The sequence below is a fragment of the Fusarium flagelliforme genome (assembly GCF_020744385.1).
Source record: "Fusarium flagelliforme strain FIESC 12 MPI-CAGE-AA-0113 chromosome Unknown B0J16scaffold_2, whole genome shotgun sequence".
NCBI lineage: Eukaryota > Fungi > Ascomycota > Sordariomycetes > Hypocreales > Nectriaceae > Fusarium > Fusarium flagelliforme.
The window spans coordinates 5549095-5574588 of NW_025763504.1; the positions used below are offsets into that span (position 1 = coordinate 5549095).

At 48.2% G+C, this 25494-nt stretch overlaps 4 protein-coding genes across 4 annotated transcripts; 2 read left to right on the top strand and 2 right to left on the bottom strand.

Annotated features, from left to right (window-relative positions):
• Window positions 1-751: 751 nt before the first annotated feature.
• B0J16DRAFT_81513 (Up-regulated during septation-domain-containing protein) lies at window positions 752-3508 on the bottom strand. The gene is made up of 3 exons (XM_046134514.1): window positions 3205-3508; window positions 2831-3137; window positions 752-2779 (listed from the first exon to the last, which is right to left on the bottom strand). The coding sequence occupies exons 1-3, from the start codon at window positions 3283-3285 to the stop codon at window positions 1077-1079; spliced, it is 2091 nt and encodes a 696-aa protein (XP_045987453.1). The 5' UTR covers window positions 3286-3508; the 3' UTR covers window positions 752-1076.
• A 6161-nt stretch (window positions 3509-9669) lies between these two features.
• On the top strand, window positions 9670-11783 carry B0J16DRAFT_262609 (peptidase family M1-domain-containing protein; the record flags this gene model as incomplete). Its single annotated transcript, XM_046123311.1, has 5 exons — window positions 9670-10567; window positions 10620-10755; window positions 10806-10912; window positions 10961-11355; window positions 11406-11783. The coding sequence occupies 5 exons, from the start codon at window positions 9670-9672 to the stop codon at window positions 11781-11783; spliced, it is 1914 nt and encodes a 637-aa protein (XP_045987454.1).
• A 32-nt stretch (window positions 11784-11815) lies between these two features.
• Window positions 11816-12567, bottom strand: B0J16DRAFT_81543 (uncharacterized protein). Its single transcript, XM_046134515.1, has 3 exons — window positions 12415-12567; window positions 12117-12351; window positions 11816-12066 (listed from the first exon to the last, which is right to left on the bottom strand). Exons 1-3 carry the CDS (start codon window positions 12417-12419, stop codon window positions 11848-11850), a joined length of 459 nt encoding a protein of 152 aa, XP_045987455.1. The 5' UTR covers window positions 12420-12567; the 3' UTR covers window positions 11816-11847.
• Window positions 12568-16624: 4057 nt separating this feature from the next.
• Window positions 16625-22550, top strand: B0J16DRAFT_81646 (uncharacterized protein). Its single transcript, XM_046134516.1, has 2 exons — window positions 16625-16838; window positions 16897-22550. The coding sequence occupies exons 1-2, from the start codon at window positions 16775-16777 to the stop codon at window positions 22173-22175; spliced, it is 5343 nt and encodes a 1780-aa protein (XP_045987456.1). The 5' UTR covers window positions 16625-16774; the 3' UTR covers window positions 22176-22550.
• The last annotated feature ends 2944 nt before the right edge of the window (window positions 22551-25494 follow it).

Sequence of the window (25494 nt, forward strand, 5' to 3'; positions counted from 1 at the left end):
AGCAAAGTGTGGATAGGATCAAGGATATCGTACGATTATTTCGAGTGGTCGACCACTACCTCTGTATGTATGCACGTGGAAAAGAGATGGAGACTGCATGCAGGGGAATTAGTTCGGACGAACAAGGGTGAGGAAGCAACGTGACAAGAATGGATGACCTTGCATTGATAGCCTACATACATGCAGAAGCAGTCCAGTTTTTCAATTGTGTAACAAAAGGTTATAAGTATGGGGCTATTGTTGCAAGATCAACTACATACATATTGCGGATCCAATGGGACAGACAGGAGCTGTTGAAGATATGCAGTGGAGTATCGATTCTGCAGAATCCATTGCTTCTGGAGTTGATTTCAGATATTATATAAGTCATGTCTGATCTGTCCTTTATCAATTTTCATCTTGTACCATGTTTGCGATCTGCAGCTTGAGTCGCCGATGACTTCGGCATTATGTAGATGTAGAGTATCACTCGATGGTATGCTACGACAAACGGTAGACATGGGCCTACGTAGTAAGCCTCTAAAGTTTTGAGCCCCTGTCAGTGTGGATGTGGTGCATCGCCAAACCGAGTGCTCGCCAAGACGTTGCATGCCTTGTGGTTACATAGGAAACTTGAAACATCACCGTATGCAAGTCAAATTGAAGGCAAAAGCAGTGCAGCTTCCGGGGTTATAACTTGGTCAACCAAAAGTATACCAAGATAAGTATCATTATGAAGAGAAAGCTCTAGGCTAGGTAATAAAAAGTGGCTATCATCTAGATGCAAAGAATGAAGACGATACGCAGTATTGAAACCAGTTACAAGAAAAAAGAAGAAGAAAGAACATATAAAAAGTGACAAAAGAACCTCCCAGTGGTGATACATAAGTAGTAAGATAAGGAAATATAGAATATGCTGTGGCAGCCGTGAACTGTCATGAGTAGGCGCAGCAGAGTGCGGATATGCAGATACAGATATAGATATAAAAATGCCGTGTGGGTATCAAAGGATTGTAAAGTATGGGCCGTGAATCGTTGGAAATGCGATGCAGTTTTGGCGAGGCCGTTGTAACAATTATGAGATAGATTGAAAGTCATCAGGGTCGGTAGACAACGTTTGCGAGCAGAGGAAGGTCATCTGCTGGTGGTTCGCTTTGCCTAGAGGTGGTGGTGGTGGTAGTTGTGGGTGTGGCAGTGGTTGTTGCCGTTGCATGTGTGGGTGTAGGCGCAAGAGGAGAGATTGCTCGACCTTCAGAGAAATCTCTTCTCTTGCTCGAATGGTTTTCCTTGGACAACCCATTGAGGAGTTCGTGACTCCTCTGACGATGGATTGCAATGCGGTTTGTGTCCTTCGCACAGGGAGCAGGGGCGGGTTCTTGCACCACTTGCTTGCTCATTTTGGTGATTTCGTCCTCGACGTCAGCGAGCAGAGTGTAGACATCATCGCCAGCATAGATTCGGATGCTCTCGACCTCGTTTCGCTTCAAAGCTGCAGGACTTGTGACCTGGTTGCCGCTTTCCCTCATAGCCTCTTCTTCGATAACAGGCTGTTCCACAATCGTGCTAGGGACCTGGGCCACAACACGATGAGGGGAGGGCGAGTTACTACCGTTGCGAGGTGAAATGGGTGACTCCTTCGAAGGGCTTCGAGGTGGTGTCGAGATATAACCAAAGCCAGAAGCAGATGCCCCAGTCATTGGAGGCTCCTGTGCCGCAGGGGATCCCCAGATAGGGAGGCAAGCAGCAGCAGCAACATGCTCCAGGAGCTTCTGTCTAACGCGAGTACGTCGGTTCTCTGCCTGTTCCAGCTTGTTTACCCAGTCGTCAATTGAGGCATCCAGTTCAGTGAGTGCCTCTTCCTGCTTCAGCATGGACTCGTTGCTGAACTTGGCAACACGTGGCGAACGCAAGTACTGGCAGATACGTGAGTGGAGGTTTTTGCGACCTGATCGTAGAGCCGTATAAGTGCGACGAAGGTATTCGGTCTTCTCGTCCAGATGGCGAAGCTCCTTAGAGAGTGCCTCGACGTCTTCGGCCTTCAGAACCTCGAACCGACCCACTTGCTCATAGGCTTGTTTCTGAAGCATAACAAGCTCAGACTGTTGGAATTTCTCCATGGCATTCGTGTGCTTTACACCAACCGGGAGCTTCTCGAAGGCCGCCTTCTCTGTGCTTTGGCTCCTCTTCGACTCGGCTCTCTGAATGATGGGTCCGTTGGTAGGGCGCTGGTCACGTCTCTTCCGAGGGCGACCTCTGTCCATCATGACTGACGACTCAGAACCACCCCTTCGATGTCCTCCGCGAACATTCTCGGTGGGAGCAATGGGAGGTGTGTAGCGTCCGTCAGGAAGCTGTGGGGATTCGGTCCGAGACTCCATGATCGGCGCCGAGACTGGAGTGGGAGTCGTGGAACCTGTGGTTGCTGACTTGGGTGTTGTGAGATCAGGCATAGATGAAGTTGGGGTGAAACCATAACGGCTTTGGGGCGATGATCCATTGCTGCGACCCTGCCTGACAGGTTCGTTGTTCATAGGAAAGCAGTTGAGAGACTGTTGTCGGCGGAGCAGAGGCGATTGTCCTCCATGTCTAGGGATAACCAGGGGAGCCAGGTGTCTTGGTGAAGTGGGAGTGTGGTCTCTCGATTTCGACTCGCTTCGTTCTTTCTTGGAAAAGTGAGGATCGGGGCCCTCATCGTCGCTCGAAGCAAAGAGAAACGTGTCTGTGAAATTGTAATCTCTGCAAGAGTTACCAGGTGCGCTGATAGAACGCTCGTGAAAGGGAGGACGGCCAGGGATTGTTGCTAGAAAATTGTCAGTTTCAACACAGAATCAATCAGAAGTAGAGCACCTACGAGAGTCCATGGAGAGTTCTTGAACTGTTGTCATGGGTCCGACTTCAGGCACACTGATCTTGCGTCGTCGTGCCAGACTATGCTGGTTGAGTCGCTTCTTCAAACCATTGAGTAGTGGCTGACTCTCCGTCTTCTCGTCTGACGCCGCTGCAGGTGCCATAGCAGCTTTCTCCGAGTCTGCTCCTTTGTTGCTGTTGAGGACTGGCAGTCTCTTCTCCTTGGGAAAAAGCTGGTACTTCTTGGAAGGGTCTGGTTGTTGCATTCTCCAGGTAAACGGCTTCTCAGACTGGGAATGTAGTGATGTTTTCTGAGAAAGCAGCGTGTGTAAGCTGCTGAAAGCAAGGTATAGGGAATCGAAAAGAATATGTACATACCGAGTCATTAGGTAGTTGCGAGATCTTGTTGGTTATATAGGTGGTGTCGATATCGACGAGGCACTTGGCAATGTGAGCCATTGGGTCGAAACAAGCTGCAGCCAGGCAGCTCCAAAGGGAAATAGGTCGGTGTTAGAAATTAATTGCCACGGCACACGATACCACTAACGTCAAGATCGAAGTGCTATAGCATAAAGTCAATGGATTACTGGTCCGGTCTAAGTGTTTCGGATTCCTGGGATCGATGGTATATAACCATTAACTGTGAAGGGGATCCTAGACATTGCTTTTTACGCCAAGCTACGAGCTCTCCGGTTAGGTCTATCCGTTTGTAGTTGGACATGGCTACCGGACAGCCTCAGTCGACCCCTTGTCCTATATGACCCATGGCGGAATATCAGGCCCCTGGGACCCTGGCCTCGCATCCTAGTAAGAATAGGCCCCGAAGCCCCGCTTGAACGGTAATGTAACACGCCCCCGAGACTAAGAACGTTAAGAAAAAACTTTGATAAACCCGAGATAAGAGAGAACGCACAGAGGGCTGGGACACGGCACATGGGACAAGATGTCAAGGCGAGGTTCATGAGCAGTCAAAGTGTGGTGTATTAGATGAGTGCGGTTCGATGGCCCATGCGAGGAACAGACGGTCCAAACGTCGAGGACCGGGGTCGGAGTGGATTCGAAAAGAGGAATAGATCAACAGGGCCTGTCTAAGCCAGAAGACGTTTTGTGTTGCAAAACAGAATTGGTGTGCCTGCGAACGATTTTTAGTCGACACCTCTTCGGGGGGTTTGCTCTTACTCACCATCCCTCTTCCCCCTTGACGAACAGATAGATCCTTGCCATCGAAGCTCGCGAGCTTCTTAAGCTGCCCCCTGGTCCCAACCTCGGCTACCACGTTAAGAGAGCCGGGACAGGGACAGGGACGGTAGCTGTATTTACAGAAACCTCCACCATGACGGACAGAGAGATCAAGGATCCTTGACAGGCCTGGGATTAGTCAAGCCAGTAGCTCTTGGCGAACCGCTGCCAAAGTTTTGAACTTCCCATCAATCATCATCGTCAGGAAAATGGGTACCTGCGTATAGTGGCTCGCGCGATTGCTGAGGATGTCTTCCAGAACAACTGACGGGCTGCCCGACAGTGGAGGTTGACGGTAGGTAGGGAGAAGTAATTAAACATCCTGAAAAGATTGTAGGTGGAAAGTGGAAGGGAAAACCAAAATGTATCGTGGGCCTTCCATATTGGGTCATGCTCTTGACAAACAGAGCCACTCCCTTGCCAAAGCCATGTTTCAAATTTTTAGACGTATCAAATCCGGAAGGAGAGAACAAGGCAACGCAGGAGGGAGGCGCGCCACAGGGCTCAACGTTTCCAGTGGGTTACTTTACAGGAGAGAGGCTAGCCCAGCGCATTGCATTGCAGGAAAATGCACTAAAAGGAGAATAATTGAGGCACGTATTTACGTTACTCTGCATTCTACTACAGTATGGAAAGGATCCATGTGCAGTAGAGTAGCAACCCGGATAGAGGTATTTTCTTTTTAGTCTTGCAGCAAACATTGACCAATGGCAATCACTTTATGCTTGAGTTCAACTCTAATCAACTTTACTGCAACTTACTGCACTTACTGCACTTACTGCAACTCAGGCCCCACGTTGCATGCCTCACGTGCAGTAACAACACACAGACTATCTGGTATAGATCAACAGCCTCATGATGAGATTAGAGCGAATACTACACTGAGAGTTTGGCAGTGACTCGTGTTATCGCCAAGATATCGCATCAACGTCAACGTCGTCCTGTTACTAGTCCAGCAGCAGCTGTCACCTCTCACTAATACTAGTGCTCGTATTGCAGGGCCTGGTATTCTGCGCCTCCTACTAGAAAGTATAGTCCAGGGACCGTTATCTGTCATATGGATTACACGAACTTTGAGAGGGGATTATGACAATCCCATAGCAACACGAGCAATCGATGCCACAAAAATGTATCAAGAACGGCTATTTTTTGCTTTTCTTTTGTAGCGATGGATGCTACTGTAATTATCCAACGGCGGTTTATCCCCGTCGGGAGGTTGCTGCTGATCACTTGTACGCGATGTCGGGTTGTAACGTACGCTAAAAATTCAAGCAGTAATAAAAAGAAAGGAAATAAAAGAAAGCAAAGAGGGGATAAAAAAAACAAAATAGACTAGACTAGACGTTTACACTTTGATCTACGAAACGTCGATCACATCTCACGGTAAGACCTACAAAGCAAAAGTGCTTGTAGCAAACATGACCCATAAACTGTATCAAAATCATTCAACCTCAGATCTCATATTCCAAACTCTCGAAACAATGAGGCATGTTTCCGGTCTTCGGCTTCGGTGTTTACTAAACCAAAAAGTTTGTCTTAGTCTAGACCTGGATCCCGACGTCATTTTAAATGACAAACCGTTTTCTTATTTGCTTCTGCCGCCTCGTTTCCTCTTCCCACCTGAATCCTCCAGCCTGAGTTATCATATAACCTTACCTATATAACATGGTTATAGTATACGTCTCCTTTCCGTTTGAAACATAAGCGTCCTCGGGGCTACGTAGTCGGGATATTTTTTTATTCTCCCCTCGTATCCGCACGAGAAGAGAACCCTTTGTTGATTAAACCAAACACCACGCGTTGCTGGAGTCTCTACAACACCAAGCTAAGATAGTACTGTAGAGACGTTGCAACTACTACTTTCTTGGCTGTTTGACGGCACATGTTGATCTCGCAATTGACAATTGATCATCTCCGAGCTGCATCGTCTAGTCAATGTTATGGCCGACTCATTGCCGTAAAGGGAAACCTCGTCGCTCTCGAGGGAGTCCTATCACTTGATATGCCATAGAACTATAGGTCCACTACGCTGTAACATCCAATGTTGAAGCAGTAACACTATCCCCTCACCATCACGATGAACCATATCCGTACTGTAGCATGGCAACAGGAACCTCCATTGGATCTACAAACACTGTCCCTTTTTTCAGTGTGTAAAGCTGAGCTCGCTTCCAGAAATACAAGGGGGCCCCCTTGTAACCATCCCGTGCTTGCGGTCGGTCCGGGTGGTCAACCCGGCCACAAGGATCATTTAGAACATGTCACTCCACTCCTTGCTGATGGTTTGAGGAAGTCTCAGATCTAGACACCCATTTTCTCGACGCCAGCGTTTCTAATCCAAGCACCTACCAGTGCAGTAACTTAGTGTAGTGTAACTGCGGAATTGAATTTTGCCCATTATTACTTAGCAAATATGTTGACGGTTTTTTGGTCATTTCATGACACATTAGACACGGCACAGAATCACTCTTGGTCAGAGCGTAAATCCGTGCGTGGGTTTCAGTTAATATGGCATGCCGGCAGTCACTGCTGTCACTTGCAGATGGGGTAACTAGTCTAGTCCAGATCTTTGAACTTTGTCTCACTTGAATGCTCAAAGACGCAGATCGAAATACTTGTTTGGGATGATCCGCACGGTCTCAATGAACTTTTGAAGACTAAAGACTCCATAGTGCAGCATTGTTACTTGGACTCTTACACATGATTCAACAACATACGGATAACATCATCTGAGTCCTCGTTACAGTCGCCCTTTGACTCAATCTCCACCAAGTACCTAATCAAATCTACAAGATCCTGCATGTCTCACTTGGCTTAGTTGTGATTTAAGCCAAGCCTGAGAGGCAAATGAGTAAACAAGAAGTCAAGAACCATCTAGGCCCTCTATATGAAACAGGGTTCTGAATGACATCGGGTTCGGGGAATGGGTGACCCAAAGGATTGGAAAATTTGACACGAAATGCAGGGGATATGACGTCCGGACGATAGCAATATACCTTGGAAATACAGTATTATGGTTTGGTGACAAGTATACGCCACTTGCCTGCTTACTTGTTCCCACTGGCTAAGCCCCTAACCAGTTGAGAGGGAACTCTGGAATACTACTTTGTGGCGCCGCCATGCAGTGCAGTAGTAGTGTCTACCCGACTTGGTAACCACGTTAGTCGTGACGAACACGTGGAACTCCTACAATAAACTGCATAGCACTTAGTCTGGCCATGCGGTGCAGCCCTAAATGCTAATTAAGCTAGACACTGCGGATCATTAACCGTATTGCTGTTAGTAAAGGCTCTCTAGCCCACAGATAGTGAGTTTCAATAAGACCTCGGTTGCAGATATTGTGGCCAGTGCACATCGAGACGGTTGAGCACGAACGAACGTTGCGATGTAGAACGAGATCATAGCGAGTGATTACCGAAACACAAACCTGTAATTGTCCTGTGATTCAGATTCCCCAGGTTGGCCTAATGTACGTCAGTCTCTCGAGACAACAAACATGACCAATGACAGCCGCAGCAGAGTTCGTTTCAAACAAAACTGAGGCCTTACTGCCATGCGCTTTGGTGACGATCGACCTTGATCAAACAATTGAGTTGACGTTGTGGACGCGTATAAAGCTTGGCAGCGTGGCAACCCTACGTTTTCCACTGAGTCCCATACTCTCTCTAAGACCGCTTCGAATTCAAGCCGGTTTCGTGTCTGACAGGCTGCCACTGGAACTGGAACTGGAACTGGAACTGGAACTGCGAGGACGTTTCGATAACGTTGGCGTGCTATGATCAGGGATCTTCCGTTAGCATCTGTACAACCTGGAAGTCTAGCAGGCCTCCTCCACTGAATGGCCCCTGCATTAAATCAACGGCTGGGATCCCCCACCTCAACCCGTCAACTCGAGTCTTACCGCAGCCACCGCAGACCTGGCCCAGGCTCGCTTGCGTTCTGGCGGTTTCGTGGGGTGATATTTGCTCCCTCACCATCAAGCCTCCTGCAGGAATGCCAAGAATCTCATACAGGGACATGACTGACAGTTTCTTCACTGCCACAGTGCCACTGCTAGTAAAGGCCTCTCTCTACCGATTTCGCAGCCTCGTGTATCACGAGCCTTGCGTAGATTCCGCTATCAAAGAGAACCGTTTTGGTTTACCCCATTCTTGTTGAAACAACAATCCATTCGTACGCCTCAAAACTCTTCAAGGGGACATCATAAGAAACACAAGAGAGGTTTGGGGCTCTCAGATATGCATTGCATCTCATTTCGGAGCCAATCTGTGCTGGAGTGGACTGTCTGCTGCTGGGATGATCACTGCGGGCTCTGAAAGATCGACTGCTCCTAGTATCATCAGTTTTACTATATTGTGGATAGAAATGAGAAAAACTAGTTCATTCCTCGGAGATGACAATATTTGTATCAACTATCAACTCGGATACTAAACCACGATAATATTTCACGTGCCCGAGCATATTGGTAGCTCCAGCACAGATACTGCACTCAGACTGCGGTAGTTCCCGTCAGTGAACGGTCTAACCTCATTGGCCACCCAAGTTGCATTTTGATCACTTGGGTCAGGGGAAACGAACTGACGTTCCGATTTAGCTCGCTAGGCTCTTAGTCACCAACACTAGCCATGGGCACAAGAGACGATCCTTATGGTCGGTTCTCAGTATTGTGTCTCCCCCTTGGAGCCTTGCTCCGGTCGGTGGCGCCAAGTCCACTGCCGAGTCCAGATTGGACCCTTATCCCGTTGCTGGGATGACCCAGGCCCCAACCAGACATAGGAAGGGCTATATTTGTAGGCACCTTGAAATAAAGATAGTAAACAGTGACAACATATGATCATGGAGCGGAGAGTAAACACCATCGTGGACATCGCGAGATTGCATCACCGTATAAGCGAGAGAACCCGAGTATTGAGCTATCACCGCTTTTCACGGCAACACAAACTTCCGATTTACCAACCTCACGAAGTGTGAGTAGAGTAGAGAAATTGGTAATCGTGATTACGAATTTCTGATAGGGTTGGGTAACCCATATTTTCTCAAGAGGTTTAGGGTATGCTTGGTGTAAGCAAATTTAATGAAAACCGTCCATATCTCCGTCCTGCCAGTGGTCATGTGCTCTAAGAATTACTTCATTTTGATGCTCTCTGGAAACATCTTCATCCACGAGGAAGGTCTCTAAGATCTAAGGTTGTTTCCGAGGGTACCATCGCATGCAATGCAATGCAGCCAATATATTCATCTCAAGGCTACGCCACGTGACCATGGATTGTATGTGATACAACTCTGAGGGGGAAGTTTCCTCCGACGTAGATGCAGTACGATCACGTGGCACAATTGAATCGAGAAAATCTCACAATTTGTTTCAATTCGGTATCATGTAGGTGCAGTGCAGCAAAGGACAGAATTTTGTCCATTAACAAAAGTTCCTGTACAATACGCCGCTATCTTCATGTTTAATACAGCTTTGGAAGGTGGACAGCGGGGGGTCCCCCCTCACGTGATGTCATATGAAGAATCTCAATGGGAAGGAAGTATGCAGTGCTGCGCTGCGCTGCAAGAGCCCACTGGATTCTAGCCGTGCCATTGGCGATTTCACGACCCTCAATGTCGTGGCTTTCATCACTCAAGAAACCCGCCATTTTGCGATCTTGTCAAGTTACAATCTCTCACAACCTCAGACGCACCTTTGCAACTGTTAACATGACGGCCAATCGGGATCCCAGCACTCTTTCGAACTATAGCGCTTGGCGCACACGCCATACCACCGCCAACTTCAAGATCGACTTTGAGGAGAAGGCGCTCAAGGGCTCCGTCGTTCTCCAGCTTGAATCGCAGACTGATAAGGAGAGCAAGGAGATTATCCTTGACTCTCGTTACGTGGACATTTCTACCATCCGTATCAACTCGAAGGAGTCCAAGTGGGAACTGAAGAGTTACAATGCACCCCTCGGTGCCCCTCTTCATATCGCTGTGCCTGATGGAGTTGCCAAGGGCGAACTGATTGACCTTGCAATTGACCTCCAGACAACGAGCAAATGCACTGCTCTTCAATGGCTCACTCCTGCTCAGACTTCTAACAAGAAGCACCCGTACATGTTCTCTCAATGCCAGGCCATCAACGCTCGTTCTATCTTCCCTTGCCAGGACACTCCTGATGTGAAGTCAACTTTCACCTTCAAGCTGACTTCATCTCTTCCTGTTGTTGCTAGCGGTGTTCCCGTGGGAGATCATGAGGCAACTCCCGGTAAGGAGAAGCTCTATGAGTTTGAGCAAAAGGTTCCTATTCCCTCTTACCTTTTTGCTGTGGCTTCTGGTGATATTGCAACTGCTCCTATCGGCCCTCGAAGCATCGTCGCCACAGGCCCCAACGAGCTGGAAGAATGCAAGTGGGAGCTTGAGCGTGACATGGAGAAGTTCATGGAGGTTGCTGAGAAGCTTGTCTTCCCCTACAAATGGGGAGCTTACAACGTCCTGGTCTTGCCCCCGAGCTTCCCATATGGAGGTAGGTTTCGTTTTCCCTCGGACCACTACGCAAATCACTTATGTCTCTCTAGGTATGGAGAACCCCATCTACACCTTCGCTACACCCACGATTATCAGTGGTGACCGCCAAAATGTGGATGTCATTGCCCACGAGCTGAGCCACAGCTGGAGTGGTAACCTGGTCTCCAATGCTAGCTGGGAGCACTTGTAAGTCTAAATTTAACGACTACTTGAGATATGATATTGACAGCCTCTAGCTGGCTGAACGAAGGCTGGACGATGTACCTTGAGCGTCGTATTCAAGCCGTTATCCATGGCGATGCTGAGTTTGACTTTTCCGCCATCATCGGATGGAAGGCTCTTGGTGGGTAACACAACGTCGCTATCAAAACTTTAACTGACCATAGTACAGAGGACGCCGTGGAGCTTTTTGGCAAGGACCACGAATACACCAAGCTCATTATCAAGCACGAAGGCGTGGACCCTGAAGACGTCTACAGCACTGTTGCCTATGAGAAGGGCTTCCACTTCCTCTACTACTTGGAGGGTGTCGTTGGTCGGGAGAACTTTGACAAGTTCATTCCCTTCTACTTCACTAAGTGGTCTGGAAAGTCTCTTGATTCGTTTGAGTTCAAGCAGACGTTCCTCGACTTTTTCAACGGTCTCGGCAACGAGGAACTCTCTAAGAAGGTCTCCGAGATCGATTGGGACGCCAAGTTCTACACACCTGGTCTCCCACCTAAGCCTGAATTTGACACAACATTGGCTAACCAATGCTACGACCTTGCAAACAAATGGAAAGATGCCGTATGTATAATCAATCAGTGTGTGGTAAATGTCCGCTAACGTGTAATCAGAAATTCGAGCCTAGCCCCAAGGATCTGGAGAACTTTACTGCGAACCAGAAGCTCGTCTTCCTGGCTGAAGTGCAGCAGTCCGGTGAGCTAACTGCCGACCGAGCTCAACTTATGGGTAAGACCTACGACTTCTTGTCGTCAAAGAATGTCGAGATTCTGTCGGCGTACTACCTGATTGCCCTTAAGGCGAAGGATTCTGCCGTTTACCAGGATGCCGCCACTCTGCTTGGACGAGTTGGTCGTATGAAGTTTGTGCGACCTTTGTTCCGCGCTCTCAACAAGGTGGACCGACAATTGGCATTGGACACCTTTGAGAAGAACAAGGACTTTTACCATCCCATCTGCAAGGGTATGGTCCAGAAGGATCTCGGTCTTTAAAGCTCAAATACCAAATAAATGCCAAGGCGGAATGTAGATAAGCTTACTCTAATAAAAGACATATCTACTCAAGCCAGTTAGACTTTGCCATGACTTCGCCCCATGTTTGGTCTTGTTCGCGAGCAAACTTCTCGATAGAATCGACATGATCCGCACCGAAGTTGCCATACAAGTGAGGGAAACCACCCTCCAATTTCATAAAATCAGCAAACTGGACATATTCCAGTTTAATAACCCAGAGTGATGTTGCCTTTGTGAAGAACAAGTCGGCAGTCTTGGGCACCTTACTCGCGTTAATCGCCGGATATTCCCTCAGCTTGAGGAGGCAGTTACCTGAGATGACGTGCTCAGATGAACGAAGCCATCATTGCGATCAAGGTCTGACAGGGGAAGTTCCTTAGGGAATGGATCCTCAGGGGGTGAAGGAATGATTTTGTAAATGTATTTTGGAGGTGATTCAGCCGACATCGTGAATAACCAATCAAGAAGAAGTGACTGAGTGAGATAAAAGAACGTTGATGTAGCGAAACCCCACCAAACGGGAGAGAAGTGGTGATGTTTAGGGTACCTAATCACGTGCGAGTTAGCACTGTGCTAGCCGTGATTAACGCGATTACCTTCCTGGACTTACCACATCCACACTGTGCTTAATAGTATCAGTGCACTTCACGTGAAGTTCAGCACCTAAATACAAACTACTTCTTCAACCTTCATAAACACCTCGACCCCCTTAGGTATTTCATACCACTAACACACCCGGTATTGAGGGATTTCTTCTGAAGCTGCAGCATAATCACACCTTTCGGGCCTCAAAAATATCCTGACGAAGCCCGCAGCAATAAGGGGCATGTCGCGGGGCCCAGTTCCCTCTCAGCTTCACTTGCTGTCAAACTTACCCTGCCTATCGATCGGTGACAAGGTTAGGTTCTTAGGATGGTAGGACCAGAGAGCCCCTTTAAACTTCTATATGTGTTGCGTTGTGTTTGCTTGCTTCTTGCACTTTCATATACCAGAAACTGTTGGCTAACACCACCTAGTGTCACCTCTTACTCAACTTCTTCGGCCCGCTTGGCTCTTGCTCACCTTTATCCAAAAGGCAACACTGTCACTGCTTCGGTGGACGTAAGCCTGTTGCTTGAATCCCTTACAGATGAGAAAACACGTGTCGGCGAGCATGTCAACGTCATAGGATACATCACAGAACAGAAGACCACCCGTCACAAGAAACAGCCATATCAAGAGTCCAAACAGGTGGGTGTGCAAGCCATAGTGCTCTGGTCAACTGGTCCGATGGATCTTCAGAGATACGAAAAGCTTCTTAGTCCCGAAAGAGAAGGCTGTTAAAGCTCTAGCTCGTGCCTGTTACTGCACTCGACAGATCATGAAAATCCCAGATCAAAATCCGATTCTTCGCTATTCATTTCTAGAAGGCGATGATAATGACTGACAGGGCTTGATCGAACCTGCAGACTCTCCACCACACAGTCATGTCACCAAACACAAGACAAATTCCGATTGGAACACGAATGCTGCCGGGATCCGAAGTTTACAACTCCACAACTGGACTTTCGTGCAGCCAGGCAAACTCTGTCTGCTCTGCATGCCTAAAACGATTGTAATTTGGGCAGTCTTGATACTCATATGGGTATGTTGGGTTGGAATTGTGCCAGATGGCGCCGTGTCTGTGGATAGACCTGGCAGCCATCAAGGCACTTGCTTGATTTGGAACAGCTGGGTATCTTATCCTCCACATGTCTATCTTGGGCACCTCACAGCGTCTACTCCACCACAGACCTCTCAGCTTGCTGCCCTATGCTTCACCGCACTCTAACACCCTTCCAAACAAAACGCCTCACGGGCCTCAAACTTCGGGGGTGGCGGCTGCTAATCACAATGTTTGACGTGCAGAAAACCCCTACAAGTGTCTGCCATACTTCTTGGCGGTGATTGGGAGGTAGCATGATCATGGCTGCTGAGTCGTATTGGAGCTCAAGCATCAGCATGGACGTCAATCATAGTAACGTCGCTGAGAATCTCTGGACGACCCCCTCGAAACAATGACAGGCTGGTGTAACGGTCGTTTCAACAATTTCTCGGGATTTTGTTGGACCTTGACTGCGGCTTGTCGATCCCAAAGATCTTTCGATTTTCGGCAGATATCATCGATTTGTTCCTGTCAACTGTGTCAATCAACTTGGAAAGTTGTCCTGCAGAGCCGCAGTGACCAACATCTGTGAGGCAGGAGCCAGGAGTGCTGATGAGGAAACCATCCTCTCCCTACGTTCAAATACATGAGCACAGGATAGCTGTTGAGTGAGCTTGACGAAGTGATACCTCTAACGTATAGGGGCGAACTGTTGCCTGAGGTCCCAGATAGTACTGGAGCTCTTGGGTAATGACCTTTCTGTGGATGTCTTGATGAGGAATCCAGTATTTGTTCATTGACGAAGACATGGTCGCACAGTCGATTCTAACGAGGAATCTACGTTTATACGAAATAGACGAGGAAAGTGAAGAGATATTGAGTCAAGGGGAGGTATTTATTCAAATAAGGCCTGGTACGGTACAGTATCGTACAGCCTACCACAAGATATGGTAACGATGTGCCTGATGGGAAAAGGGTGCATTTCATGCTAATGTATGCAAACCCAAGGTATGTTGGTCTTTTGCGTGTGACTGATGCTCACCGCTCCACAGGATGCCATCTCAACACGAATCTGGAACTGCTCAAGGGGTAGCTAAATCTCATTCGCTGCATGTGTTTCGACCATTCCTTGTTGTCGGAATTAATATCGCAAGAAACCCCTGCCATACGCCGTGAGAGTTGAAAGTGAGGCGAAGCAGGTGTGGTTGGTCATTGGTGGGCGGTGTCCAGCGTCCGCCCTGCCAGCGTGGCAAATATCGAACGGGTGCATCTGATACCAATAACGCTGCGAGAAAAAGGCAATTCTAGGGAGAGTTTAGCTAATTTGAGACTCAATTGCTTGCTTCTTATGCTCATACACCCAGGTGAGTGTGTTGGCATGTACAGTAAATGTGGGGGTTTCACGCGCATGTTGACAAGGCTGGCTCTCCTCCAACAACCCTATAAAGATGTCGTTTTTAATCGGATGAACCAAGATCTGCGCTTATCATCCGCTCAAGCCTTCATGATCCAAGAGCCTCATTGGGCGGGTCAAGCGCCAAGTGCATCTGTTAATCTGGGGGACTCGGCACGTGAAAGTCGCTCCAACGATAAATTCTGTGGGTTGCCGATCTTGTAAGCGACACAGGGATGCCTTTCCTTTCTCTAGATGCCGAAGGCCAAGCAATTGCGTTGTGGTAGTTCATGTAAGTTAGCATGCTGTTTCTGTTGGATATGGATGACTTGCTCTAGGGCGGTCGGTAAAGTTTGATTGATCCTTGTCGTATCCACGAACTGTGTGATAATAGGCTGATCTCCTCGCCTCTGGGGACGACTATGACCGTGAACTTTCGGAGTCTGAAGGATTGGCGATGATGATTCACGTTACAAACGAGCTTTGTTAAACCCAATCACCCGTATGCAGCCTCACGTCAGAGAATAGCCCCCATAGAGAGAAATCTCCAAGTTGGACTTCCGAATAGCACGCCTCATCTCGGACCAGCAATGGAGGGTGACTGACGTTTCACCGGTATATATGTCTCAAATCTATTTGTACCAAGCTTGTCGTACAAAATGTAAGGGCCCCTCGGTCAGCGTATTGCGGCAAGTGACGAGGCTTGAGATAACCAATGAAGCTTCTTGGATGTATCCAAGAGTTGCCAGATGCGAAGCTTGTGAGTGAGGCACTCCTATAAGGCTGTTCTCCATTTTTAGTGAGAATCAACGGGTGCTAGTCAAGAACAGCAAGGTGACGATGATGTGTCTGTTGACTGTATCATCTGGGAAGACCTGATGACTATTAAAGCAACTTAAAGACATGGTTTTAGACCTCTCGCTTGTTTCCAAATCGAATTATTCGAACGGTGCATGGATATGTTGTGGGAGTTTAGTCTTACTCCGGTTCATGCATATGACACTGCAATACGTTTTCAGTGCTGTTTCTCATCTGTAACACGCTTCTCGCATGGTCTGAAAGAAAGTTAGCGTCTAAAATAAACTGTCAATATTAGTATGAGAGCAGTTATTGTAAGACGAACGGTTTCGACCCTTGAAACATTGAGTTTTAGTGTTCAACGGCTTGCTGCAGGTTACAGGACGGCTAATGTTGTAACATCAATCCGCTGTTTATCTGATGATTGTCAAATTACGAGGAATTTAGAATCTGCTACTTCAATAATGGTTTGTTTTAGACAATAATTTAACTTGAAGTCAACAATATCAATGCATGGCTTGCGGCTAATACTCGGCTACTAGGAAGACAGTTAATTTAACGGTCTAGAGCTATTTCACGTGAACTCTTCTCCAAGCTTCCCATCAACCCCAGATCCCCTGCTCCAGGATCAGCTGCCAATCAAAGCACGGGACTCAAGCCGAGTACAGGAAGATGCGCGATCGCGCCCACCAATTTTGTTGACAAGCAACCATTTGCCAGCGCCAGACAACCGTTGAGTAAATCTCCTGGCTTGTCTTTGAAGCCGACAATTTCAGCATCACAGAACTCCAGACCTTCCACGAGCCTCCGCTAGAACCGACGATACCTACCCGAGACCGACACTGTGTCGTCATTTCTGGATACGTACCTTTCTCTGTGCCTTAGCCTTAAGCCTGTGCCTGTGCTCCAAGGGTCGGTCGGTCAACCCCCCTTACATAGCGATAGCGATCCCAACGAGCGACGAGACAATGCGCTGAGGCTCCGGACGGAGACTACGTCGTGGATGCGCATGTCGTTACTTTAAAATATACGATTCCGATATATCTATCTGTTCATCGGGAACAGTCCTGATCGCCTCCGAACCCCGCGCATCTTCAACAAACAAGCTCTTGTCTAGAGGGGACCGGCTCAGGTCCCCTAGACAAATCTCCAATCATGCCGCCCGCCGGTGGAGGAAACATTAAGGTGGTGGTGAGATGTCGGCCTTTTAACAGTAGAGGTGAGTAGTTTACAAACGATTGGGACCGACGGCAAAGAGCGGTGCTAAAGTTGCGCAGAAATCGAACGAAATGCACAATGTATTATCGACATGAAAGGGAACCAGACGGTGATTACAGCACCCGAAGGAAAAGGCGTGAAGGATAGTGGACCAAAGGCCTTTGCGTTCGACAGGTCCTACTGGTCTTTTAACAAAGACGACCCAAATTATGCCGGCCAATCGAACCTTTTCGACGATCTGGGACTGCCTCTTCTTGACAATGCCTTCGAAGGATATAACAACTGTATTTTTGCCTATGGCCAGACCGGTTCCGGAAAGTCATACTCTATGATGGGTTATGGAAAGGAGATAGGTATCATTCCTATGATTTGCCAGGACATGTTCACGAGAATCGACGAGATCCAAAAGGACGGCAAAACCAAGTGTACGGTCGAAGTGTCTTACCTCGAGATCTACAACGAACGCGTGCGCGATCTACTTAACCCGTCAACGAAAGGCAACCTCAAGGTCCGAGAGCATCCTTCTACTGGTCCTTACGTCGAAGATCTCGCCAAGCTTGCTGTCAATAGTTTCCAGGAGATCGAACATCTGATGGACGAAGGAAACAAAGCCCGAACAGTTGCCGCGACCAACATGAACCAGACTTCGAGTCGAAGTCATGCTGTCTTCACTCTTATGCTGACCCAGAAGAAACTCGATACTGACACAAAGATGTCATTGGAAAAGGTCGCCAAGATTAGTCTTGTCGATTTGGCTGGTTCTGAAAGAGCGACATCTACCGGTGCGACGGGTGCTCGACTAAAGGAAGGTGCTGAAATTAACCGATCGCTGTCAACACTGGGTCGTGTTATTGCTGCCCTGGCTGACCTATCTACCCCCGGCAAGAAGAAAAAAGGCTCCGTTCCATACCGAGACAGTGTCTTAACATGGTTGTTGAAGGACTCTCTGGGTGGTAACAGTATGACAGCAATGATTGCTGCCGTCAGTCCGGCCGATATCAACTTTGACGAAACACTCAGTACCCTTCGATATGCCGACTCTGCAAAACGAATCAAGAACCACGCTGTTGTCAACGAAGATGCCAATGCCCGTATGGTCAGAGAGTTGAAGGAGGAACTAGCGTTGTTGCGGAGTAAACTCGGAGGTGGAAGTGCTGGAGGAGCAGTGGTCGCAGGAGAGACATACGCCGAAGGCACGCCCCTGGATCAGCAGATGGTCAGCATCACTGGCTCAGATGGTGTTCTGAAAAAGGTCTCGAAGGCAGAGATCGCAGAGCAGCTGAGTCAGAGTGAGAAGCTGTTGACAGATTTGAACCAGACATGGGAGGAGAAGCTACTGAAGACCGAAGAGATTCATAAGGAACGTGAAGCAGCCCTCGAGGAACTTGGTGTCAGCATTGAGAAGGGTTTCGTCGGCTTGCACACGCCAAAGAAGATGCCCCATTTGGTTAACTTGTCCGATGATCCCCTTCTTGCAGAATGTTTGGTCTACAACCTCAAGCCTGGTACCACGACAGTGGGCAATGTCGATACGAATGCCGATCATCAAGCAAATATTCGACTCAATGGTTCTCGAATCCTGCACGACCATTGTTCTTTCGAGAACGCTTCTGATGGAACTGTAACCCTTACTCCGAGTGAAGGCGCTTCAGTTATGATAAACGGAAAGCGAATTACCGAACCATCGCAACTGCACTCTGGTTATCGTGTTATCCTCGGTGACTTCCATATCTTCCGATTCAACCATCCTATGGAAGCGAGGGCAGAACGAGCTGAGGTACCAGAGAGACCGCAGAGCTTGCTTCGCCACTCCATTACTGCCAGTCAATTCCAGGCGCTTGACCGAGGCTCGCCGTCACCGAGCCCTCGTCCAGGTCACGAAAGATCATTCAGCAGGGTATCCGAATTTGGTGACTTCTCTAGGCCAGAAACCCCTTCGATATTCCAGAGGAACGGTCGTGAGTCAGATTGGTCACTTGCAAGACGAGAGGCAGCTGGAGCGATTCTCGGCTCTGATCAGAACCTGACCAGTCTAAGTGACGAAGAACTGAATGCTCTGTTCGAGGACGTGCAGAGGGCCAGGGCTGAACGTGTGAACGTACGTGAAGATGGCGACGATTCAGATTCTTCGTACCCAATCAGGGAAAAGTATCTTTCGAACGGGACCATGGATAGCTTCTCGTTGGACACGGCTTTAACCATGCCCTCAACCCCCAAACAAGGCGAACCCGATGACAGGCTGAAAGATGTCCGAGAAGAGCTGCAGAGCAAACTGGAGAAGCAAAAAGAAGAGTACCAGGATCAGCTCAAAAGTGCTGAGGCTGCCAACGTTGAGATCGAAGAAATCAAACAGGAAAAGATCAAGATGGAAGCTGCATTGCAAGAGTTGAAAGAGGATATGCAGAAACAACTTAAACAACAACAGAAACAGTTTGAGGAAAAGATGGAGAAGATGGACCCTTTGAAGATGCCCAAGAAGAGCCCGACTCTTTCAGACGAAGAAATTGAGACTGCAAAGAAGGTTGTCAAGTCCTGGCGAGGTCGCCACTTTGTCAAGATGGCCGAGGCAGTGTTGCAAAACGCGTCTATTCTCAAGGAGGCTCAAGTGATGAGCCACGAACTGGATGAGCATGTCGTTTTCCAATTCGCAGCTGTAGATGTTGGACATGTCTTGTGCTCATCCTACGACATGGTGCTCAATGGTCTTACGGGCGAGGGTGATGATATTGCATTGGAGGAAGCCCACAAGCCGTGTATTGGCATCCGAGTGGTTGATTTCAAGCATAGCGTTGTTCACTTATGGAGTTTGGAAAAGCTGCATGATCGGGTACGGCAGATGCGGCAAATGCACCAGTACCTCGATCAGCCAGAATACGCACAGCATCTCAGTCTCGATAACCCATTTATTGAGACTTGCATGCCGTCTTACACGCTTGTGGGCGAAGTAGATGTGCCACTGAAGGCCGTTTTTGAGTGCCGGGTGCAGGATTCGATATTGGATGTGCTATCGCCTTACACGTCCCATGTTATTGGTATTATCAAGCTTTCACTTGAGCCATCGCATGCTCGAGCACCGACCAACACCGTCAAGTTCAATGTTGTTATGCACGAACTTGTGGGTTTTGCTGAACGAGAAGGCACCGAAGTCCACGCACAGCTATTCATTCCTGGCATATCCGAGGAGGATGGCATCACGACAACTCAGATGATTAAGGATTTCGACGAGGGGCCAATTCGCTTCGAGAGTGTTCATAGTATGAGCATCCCTCTGTTCGCTCCCCAGGATGTCACACTGAGAGTCGCCATTTTTGCCAAGGTATCAACGATGCATCTTGACAAGCTGCTCAGCTGGGATGATATGAGAGATGCTGTACCCATCAGGGAAGATAAAGCCAAAGCATCACGGATCCACGAATCGCAATTCTTTACACAGGAAAAGCACGACCTGCTGTCTCGAATTCAGATCATGGAGCTGAACGAGAATGGCGAGTATGGCGCAGTAGAAGTTACACAAACCAGCGAGCTTGATACTGGAACCTTTCAGCTTCATCAAGGCCTGCAAAGAAGGATTGGTATCAACATTTCTCACAGCTCTGGAGATGCTCTTCCATGGGACGGTGTTGCTTCTGTTCGTGTGGGAAGAATCAGGCTTGTTGACTCCGCAGGTAAAACACCTGACATGGGAGCCAATGAACCCGACATCTCCTTGAAGCTTTCGCAAAGCCCAATTTTCCGCGATAATGCCAACGGCACCAAAAGCCTTACGATATATGCCCAGTGGGACTCCAGTTTACATAACTCACTGCTTCTTGACCGAGTAACTCAGGATAAATACCGAGTTCAAATGACTATTTCGTGGGAGGTCAGCTCCGAGAAATTGGCCGAACCGATGAAGTTTTCACAAAAGGTTTGCGTGCAAATTCTGTCGCGATCATTTGTACGCCAGACATCAATGTTCTCGGCATTATGGCAAAATGTCCGTTTTGTGCGGTCCTCAACTGGCATCTTCACTCTTGCCATGCGCCCAGCCCCCGTCAAGAAGGTTGGCGACTTGTGGCGGCTAAACAGCCAGCACGACTACGTCAAGGGAGAGGAACACCTGACAAATTGGACACCCCGCGGTGTATCCTTGGTCAATGATTTCCTCATGGCTCGCAAAAAGAAAAGACGTGCTGCGGATATGGCAGTAACCGAAGCTGTCTTGGCCAAACTGGGCTTGGATGCGGCTAGCACGACGTCTGAAAAGAAGGAACCCGAGCCGGAACCTTCTCCAGAGCTGAAACCAATCATCCCTAGTGATGACGACCTGCTCAATGACACACCAGAAACTCCGCTCGATGGCGAGGAATACCCTGCAACAGATGCGCCTCAAGTTGAACAATCTGAGGAATCACAACAGCCCGAGGCGGATCATTCTGAAACAGACCAGGAGGAAGAAGCACAGCCCGAAACTGACGCTACTAAGCAAGACGAGTCGGATACGCCAGAGGCGGAAGAACTGGAAGAAGAGTCCAAGGAAGAAGTTGCAGAGGAGGTGACATCAGAGGCACCAGAGACGCCAGAAGCAACGGAAGCCGAGGAAGACGAAACTATCCAGGTCGAGGAAGCACCAGCGCCACCCAAGCCAGAATATGACGATGAACAAACGGATCTTTTAACAAAGTGCCTGAGGCTTTGGAAGAAATACCCGGATCCTTCAGACAACATTCTGAGCTCAACTAACATGGCACCACCAACGGATGGTTTAATGGATGACGCTCCAGTGCAACCTACACTTGTCGCAACAGTCATTAGGGTACCAAAGAATCCGAAGGTCCTAAAGGGCGGGTATTTGATGATCCCCAACAGCGACTCGACCCGGTGGGTAAAGAGATTTGTCGAATTAAGACGGCCGTATCTGCATCTGCATTCTGCTACTGATGGTGACGAGGTTGGACTAATCAGCCTGAGAAACTCTCGCGTTGATAGTCAGCCTGGTGTCTTGGGATTACTGCAAGGGCCAGCTGACTCTGGAGGTCAAGGCCAGAACGGCCAAGATGGAGGAGCGGACTTTACACCAGGACATCGACGAACTGGTTCAGGCCGCGTCATATCCACTATCTGGACAGGTAGCGGAGGTAATACCTCGGCAGGAGGCTCTGGCCTTCAACGCCTTCCAGAGCGTATGCAGTCGGCAGTGTTTGCCATTTATGGAACGGACAACACCTGGCTCTTCGCGGCTAGGAGCGAACGTGATAAGGTGGACTGGATCTTCCGAATAGACCAGACCTATCTATCAGGTAACGAGAGCATCCCTGGAAGCGGTATGGCCAGTCCGTTCCCGGGTAGTGATTACTAGAAGAGGATGGGCCTGTTATGAGAGTAATGACTTGCGATGTCCTCTCCTGGGGAATATGATTTTCTTTGTAGCTATTTAATGGTCAATTAGATGAGATGACTTATACCCCCGCAGAAGTAGTAGGGCACGCCGACTTATGTAGATTTGCTAGTTTAAAATTTGGATATATCTTAGATAAAAGTGTCAATGAGAATCAATGGAACAGTCGTGCAAGGCATGGTGGTATTACATTGATTGGGTCTTGTGCATACAGTGGTGACTTGTCACCTGAGGTCAGGGTCAGCTCCGAGCATATATCGCTTAACAAAGATTTTATGAGGCCTATCTTGTTCCTTGCAAAGTATTGAGTCACAAGCACATGATGCTGAGCTGCAAGATGCACAGGTTATGTGTAACACTGCAGCATAGCGTGATAGTGCTGTGTACGTGGTGAAACATGCATATCACAAAAGTTCAAGGCATGCTGCTTGGGAACAATGATGTCTTTTTCCAGTAACACTGTTGCAGTGCATTTCCAGCTCCTGCTGTTGGTCACTCAGTCACTCACAGAACTGCATGAAATGGTCCGAGTGTCTCGCATGAGTTGGAACAGAACATATCAGCCGAGGGCCTGTATCCAATAGGGCTCTCCGAATGGTCTTAAACTTGGCATGAAGCTCCAGGGATGAACGGAAGGGAAAACAGCATTGCATTAGAAAGCACGGGAAAGTTGGGTTGCTTTTGGAAGCCTTTTAGGAGGTAGGCCCGGAGATGGGAACTCTTGTCAGGCAATATCCGTTACCAGGTTTCTGCACATGTGCAACTGGGGTTAGATGTTGGGACTGGGATAATACCAATATTCTGCAGGAAAGGGGTCTCAGGTTTATGAATCGACGTACGAAGTTGTGGGAAAGAAGAGACTGTTTCGTCTTGAACTTGTGGGTTCTCGACGATCATTGTCTCTGAACTTGACCGGCAGTCTGCAGAGCAAACATTAATGGGGTACCGGCTGGTCCCCGAGGACTTGGGTCTTTGAGAGACATAGACGTGTCCTGTAATTAGATTGAGGTGAGTCAGGACAACGGACAACGGACATGATGGAGCCGAGATCTAGTTCACGGTGAGAAATGTGACGTGTCTCTTGGCTCGGTGAGATTTCGAATGCTCTCCGATTTGCTGGTTGTTGCTTTTGCCTCCCAGGCAAAGCCTCATGAGCCCATTATGGTGGTTCGGATGATGCATGCTTGTGTACTGGCGTTGACGATGATGATCCGAAGTGACATACCGGATTCCCGGAACTGATCAACGCCACGGACTAAGTTAGTTGGTGGTTATGATTACACGTCACCTGGATAGATGCGAGACAACGCTTAGTCTAAGAGTCTAAGAGTCTATGGGATGGGGAAGATATCCAAGACCCAGGCTGGCGGATCCATCTTTCTCACCATCCCTTGATCTATATACATACCCTTCCATTTTTGACTTTGAAAAAGGCATGTCCGGGTAAATATCATTTGTAAAGCGCACGAATTACAGCTATCGTTTATATCGCATGTACTAATGAGGCCCAGATGCAAACATCCATACATGGATATTCATCAAGGATACCCAGTATAGAAGAAACCTTACGAGACAGGGGTGTGTCTGCCGGTTCACAACTACAATCCCACAGAGAAAAAGTATTATTAGTGGTGTATAAACCGAGCCCGAGGGATCGGCAGAAGCGCATCTCCCGAGCTGTATCTGTCAAGGACCAGGAAAGTTTGACGTGACAGGAATGAAGGGAATAATTTTAAACGTCCTCTGACGTACCGGGGTACAGTGAACAAAGGGATGCGGTGAAAGGTTTCTGTATATTTGTTGTGAAATTACGTCGAAACATGCATTGAGTTTACAAGAGGCTGAAAACTTCACGTCAAGTCCTGCAGCTAAAGCTGACATGAAACATGGGGCGCTGTAGCTGAAGCCAGTTTGTTGGAGTTGGCAGTATAGGTATAGACTAATAAATTCTTTTGCCTTCTCAATGGATCTTGTCACGGATGAGAGATTGAGTTTGTCTTTGTGTTTCAGGTTTTAAAGACAACTTTAATTGCATGACTCGGGTTTAGATGTGAACTAACTACCAAGACACTGTACAGTAATCAAGACTCAGCTGGTGAACTATAGAGAGTGGCTTAAGAATTGTTTGTACGTAACTCTGGGTATAATGAGCGGAGATATCAATTTCAAATGATTTAGTCATGGTAGAGACACTTCAGCTTGGTGCTTAGGAGAGCACCTTAGAACTGACCAGCAGCCTACTATGTAGTACCACCGCACATAGTCATCAAAAGTTATGGGGTTTGCATTTATTTAGAAGCATCACGATATTTCGGTATATTCGGACATTTTTTTGTTTGGATTCATTGTATACCGGATATTAGCAGGTAGTGCCATAGCGCCTTCCCTAGCCGGTTGTTCCACCGTTCAATGTCGTACCTTCCTCTGCGGGCTGAATATACGGCATACGCAAGCTCCATTTGCATCTTTCCCCATCAACAATTTCCTCCTATTCACGTCTCCCTTACATCTTCAACCCCCATGATATCAAACAATCATATCATATCATATCACGTCACATGGTGCCTGCTAATGCAAGTCAATTCTTCGATTGACGTGGCCAAAGCCTCACGGCGCAATCTCCCGGGAGCCACCATAACTGTTAGGCGCCGGTATCAAGGATACTGTACCTACAGTGCTTTCAACACCGGGACCGAGACCAACACCACCGAAACGCTTTTGCTTTGTTCTACCAATTCCGCTTAAGACACGGCCGAGATAAAACAACCAACAAAAGTTCTTCCACTTACGTACCAACTACTTTTACCAGACCAACTGCCGGGATATTCGCAAACTCTAAGAGCACGGATCATTCCCAAGCCGCCGGAAAGTCGGTTGGATTGCATTTGGGTTTGATTTGGGTTGGTTGCACTTGCACTTCCAGGTGCACTTGTCCGACCCAGGCCACCGGATTTTGATCCCAGTTGTCAGGTTTAATTTAGCCCACCCACGCAGCTGGGACTATCCGAAAGCCCCCTTTGAATGGACGGAAATTCCAGCAAAGCACATTCAGTCCTTGACGTAGGGTCGCGACGGGAGGACGGATTCTCTTTGCAGCTCAAAGGAAACTACCGTGTTCAATGGCATGCTGGTCTTGCATAATTCGACACAGCGCTAATGCAAAAACGAAAGCGTTTAGCAACCGCCGGAAGGATGTCGTTTCCGTCTTGCTTTACAGTACAGTACACTCTGCGTTGCGTTGCATTGCATTGTTCACTCAGCCTTGTTTCCTCACTTTTCC

What these genes read in the sequence shown, in the direction of transcription:
- B0J16DRAFT_81513 (XM_046134514.1), bottom strand. Translation starts at nt 3,285, where the DNA reads ATGGCTCACATTGCCAAGTGCCTCGTCGATATCGACACCACCTATATA. An exon ending in CGCAACTACCTAATGACTCG is followed by an intron (nt 3,138 to 3,204) that starts GTATGTACATAT and finishes CTGCTTTCTCAG; the next exon opens with AAAACATCACTACATTCCCA. An exon ending in AGAACTCTCCATGGACTCTC is followed by an intron (nt 2,780 to 2,830) that starts GTAGGTGCTCTA and finishes ACAATTTTCTAG; the next exon opens with CAACAATCCCTGGCCGTCCT.
- B0J16DRAFT_81543 (XM_046134515.1), bottom strand. An exon ending in ATCTGAGCACGTCATCTCAG is followed by an intron (nt 12,067 to 12,116) that starts GTAACTGCCTCC and finishes AACGCGAGTAAG; the next exon opens with GTGCCCAAGACTGCCGACTT.
- B0J16DRAFT_81646 (XM_046134516.1), top strand. Translation starts at nt 16,775, where the DNA reads ATGCCGCCCGCCGGTGGAGGAAACATTAAGGTGGTGGTGAGATGTCGG. An exon ending in TCGGCCTTTTAACAGTAGAG is followed by an intron (nt 16,839 to 16,896) that starts GTGAGTAGTTTA and finishes AAAGTTGCGCAG; the next exon opens with AAATCGAACGAAATGCACAA.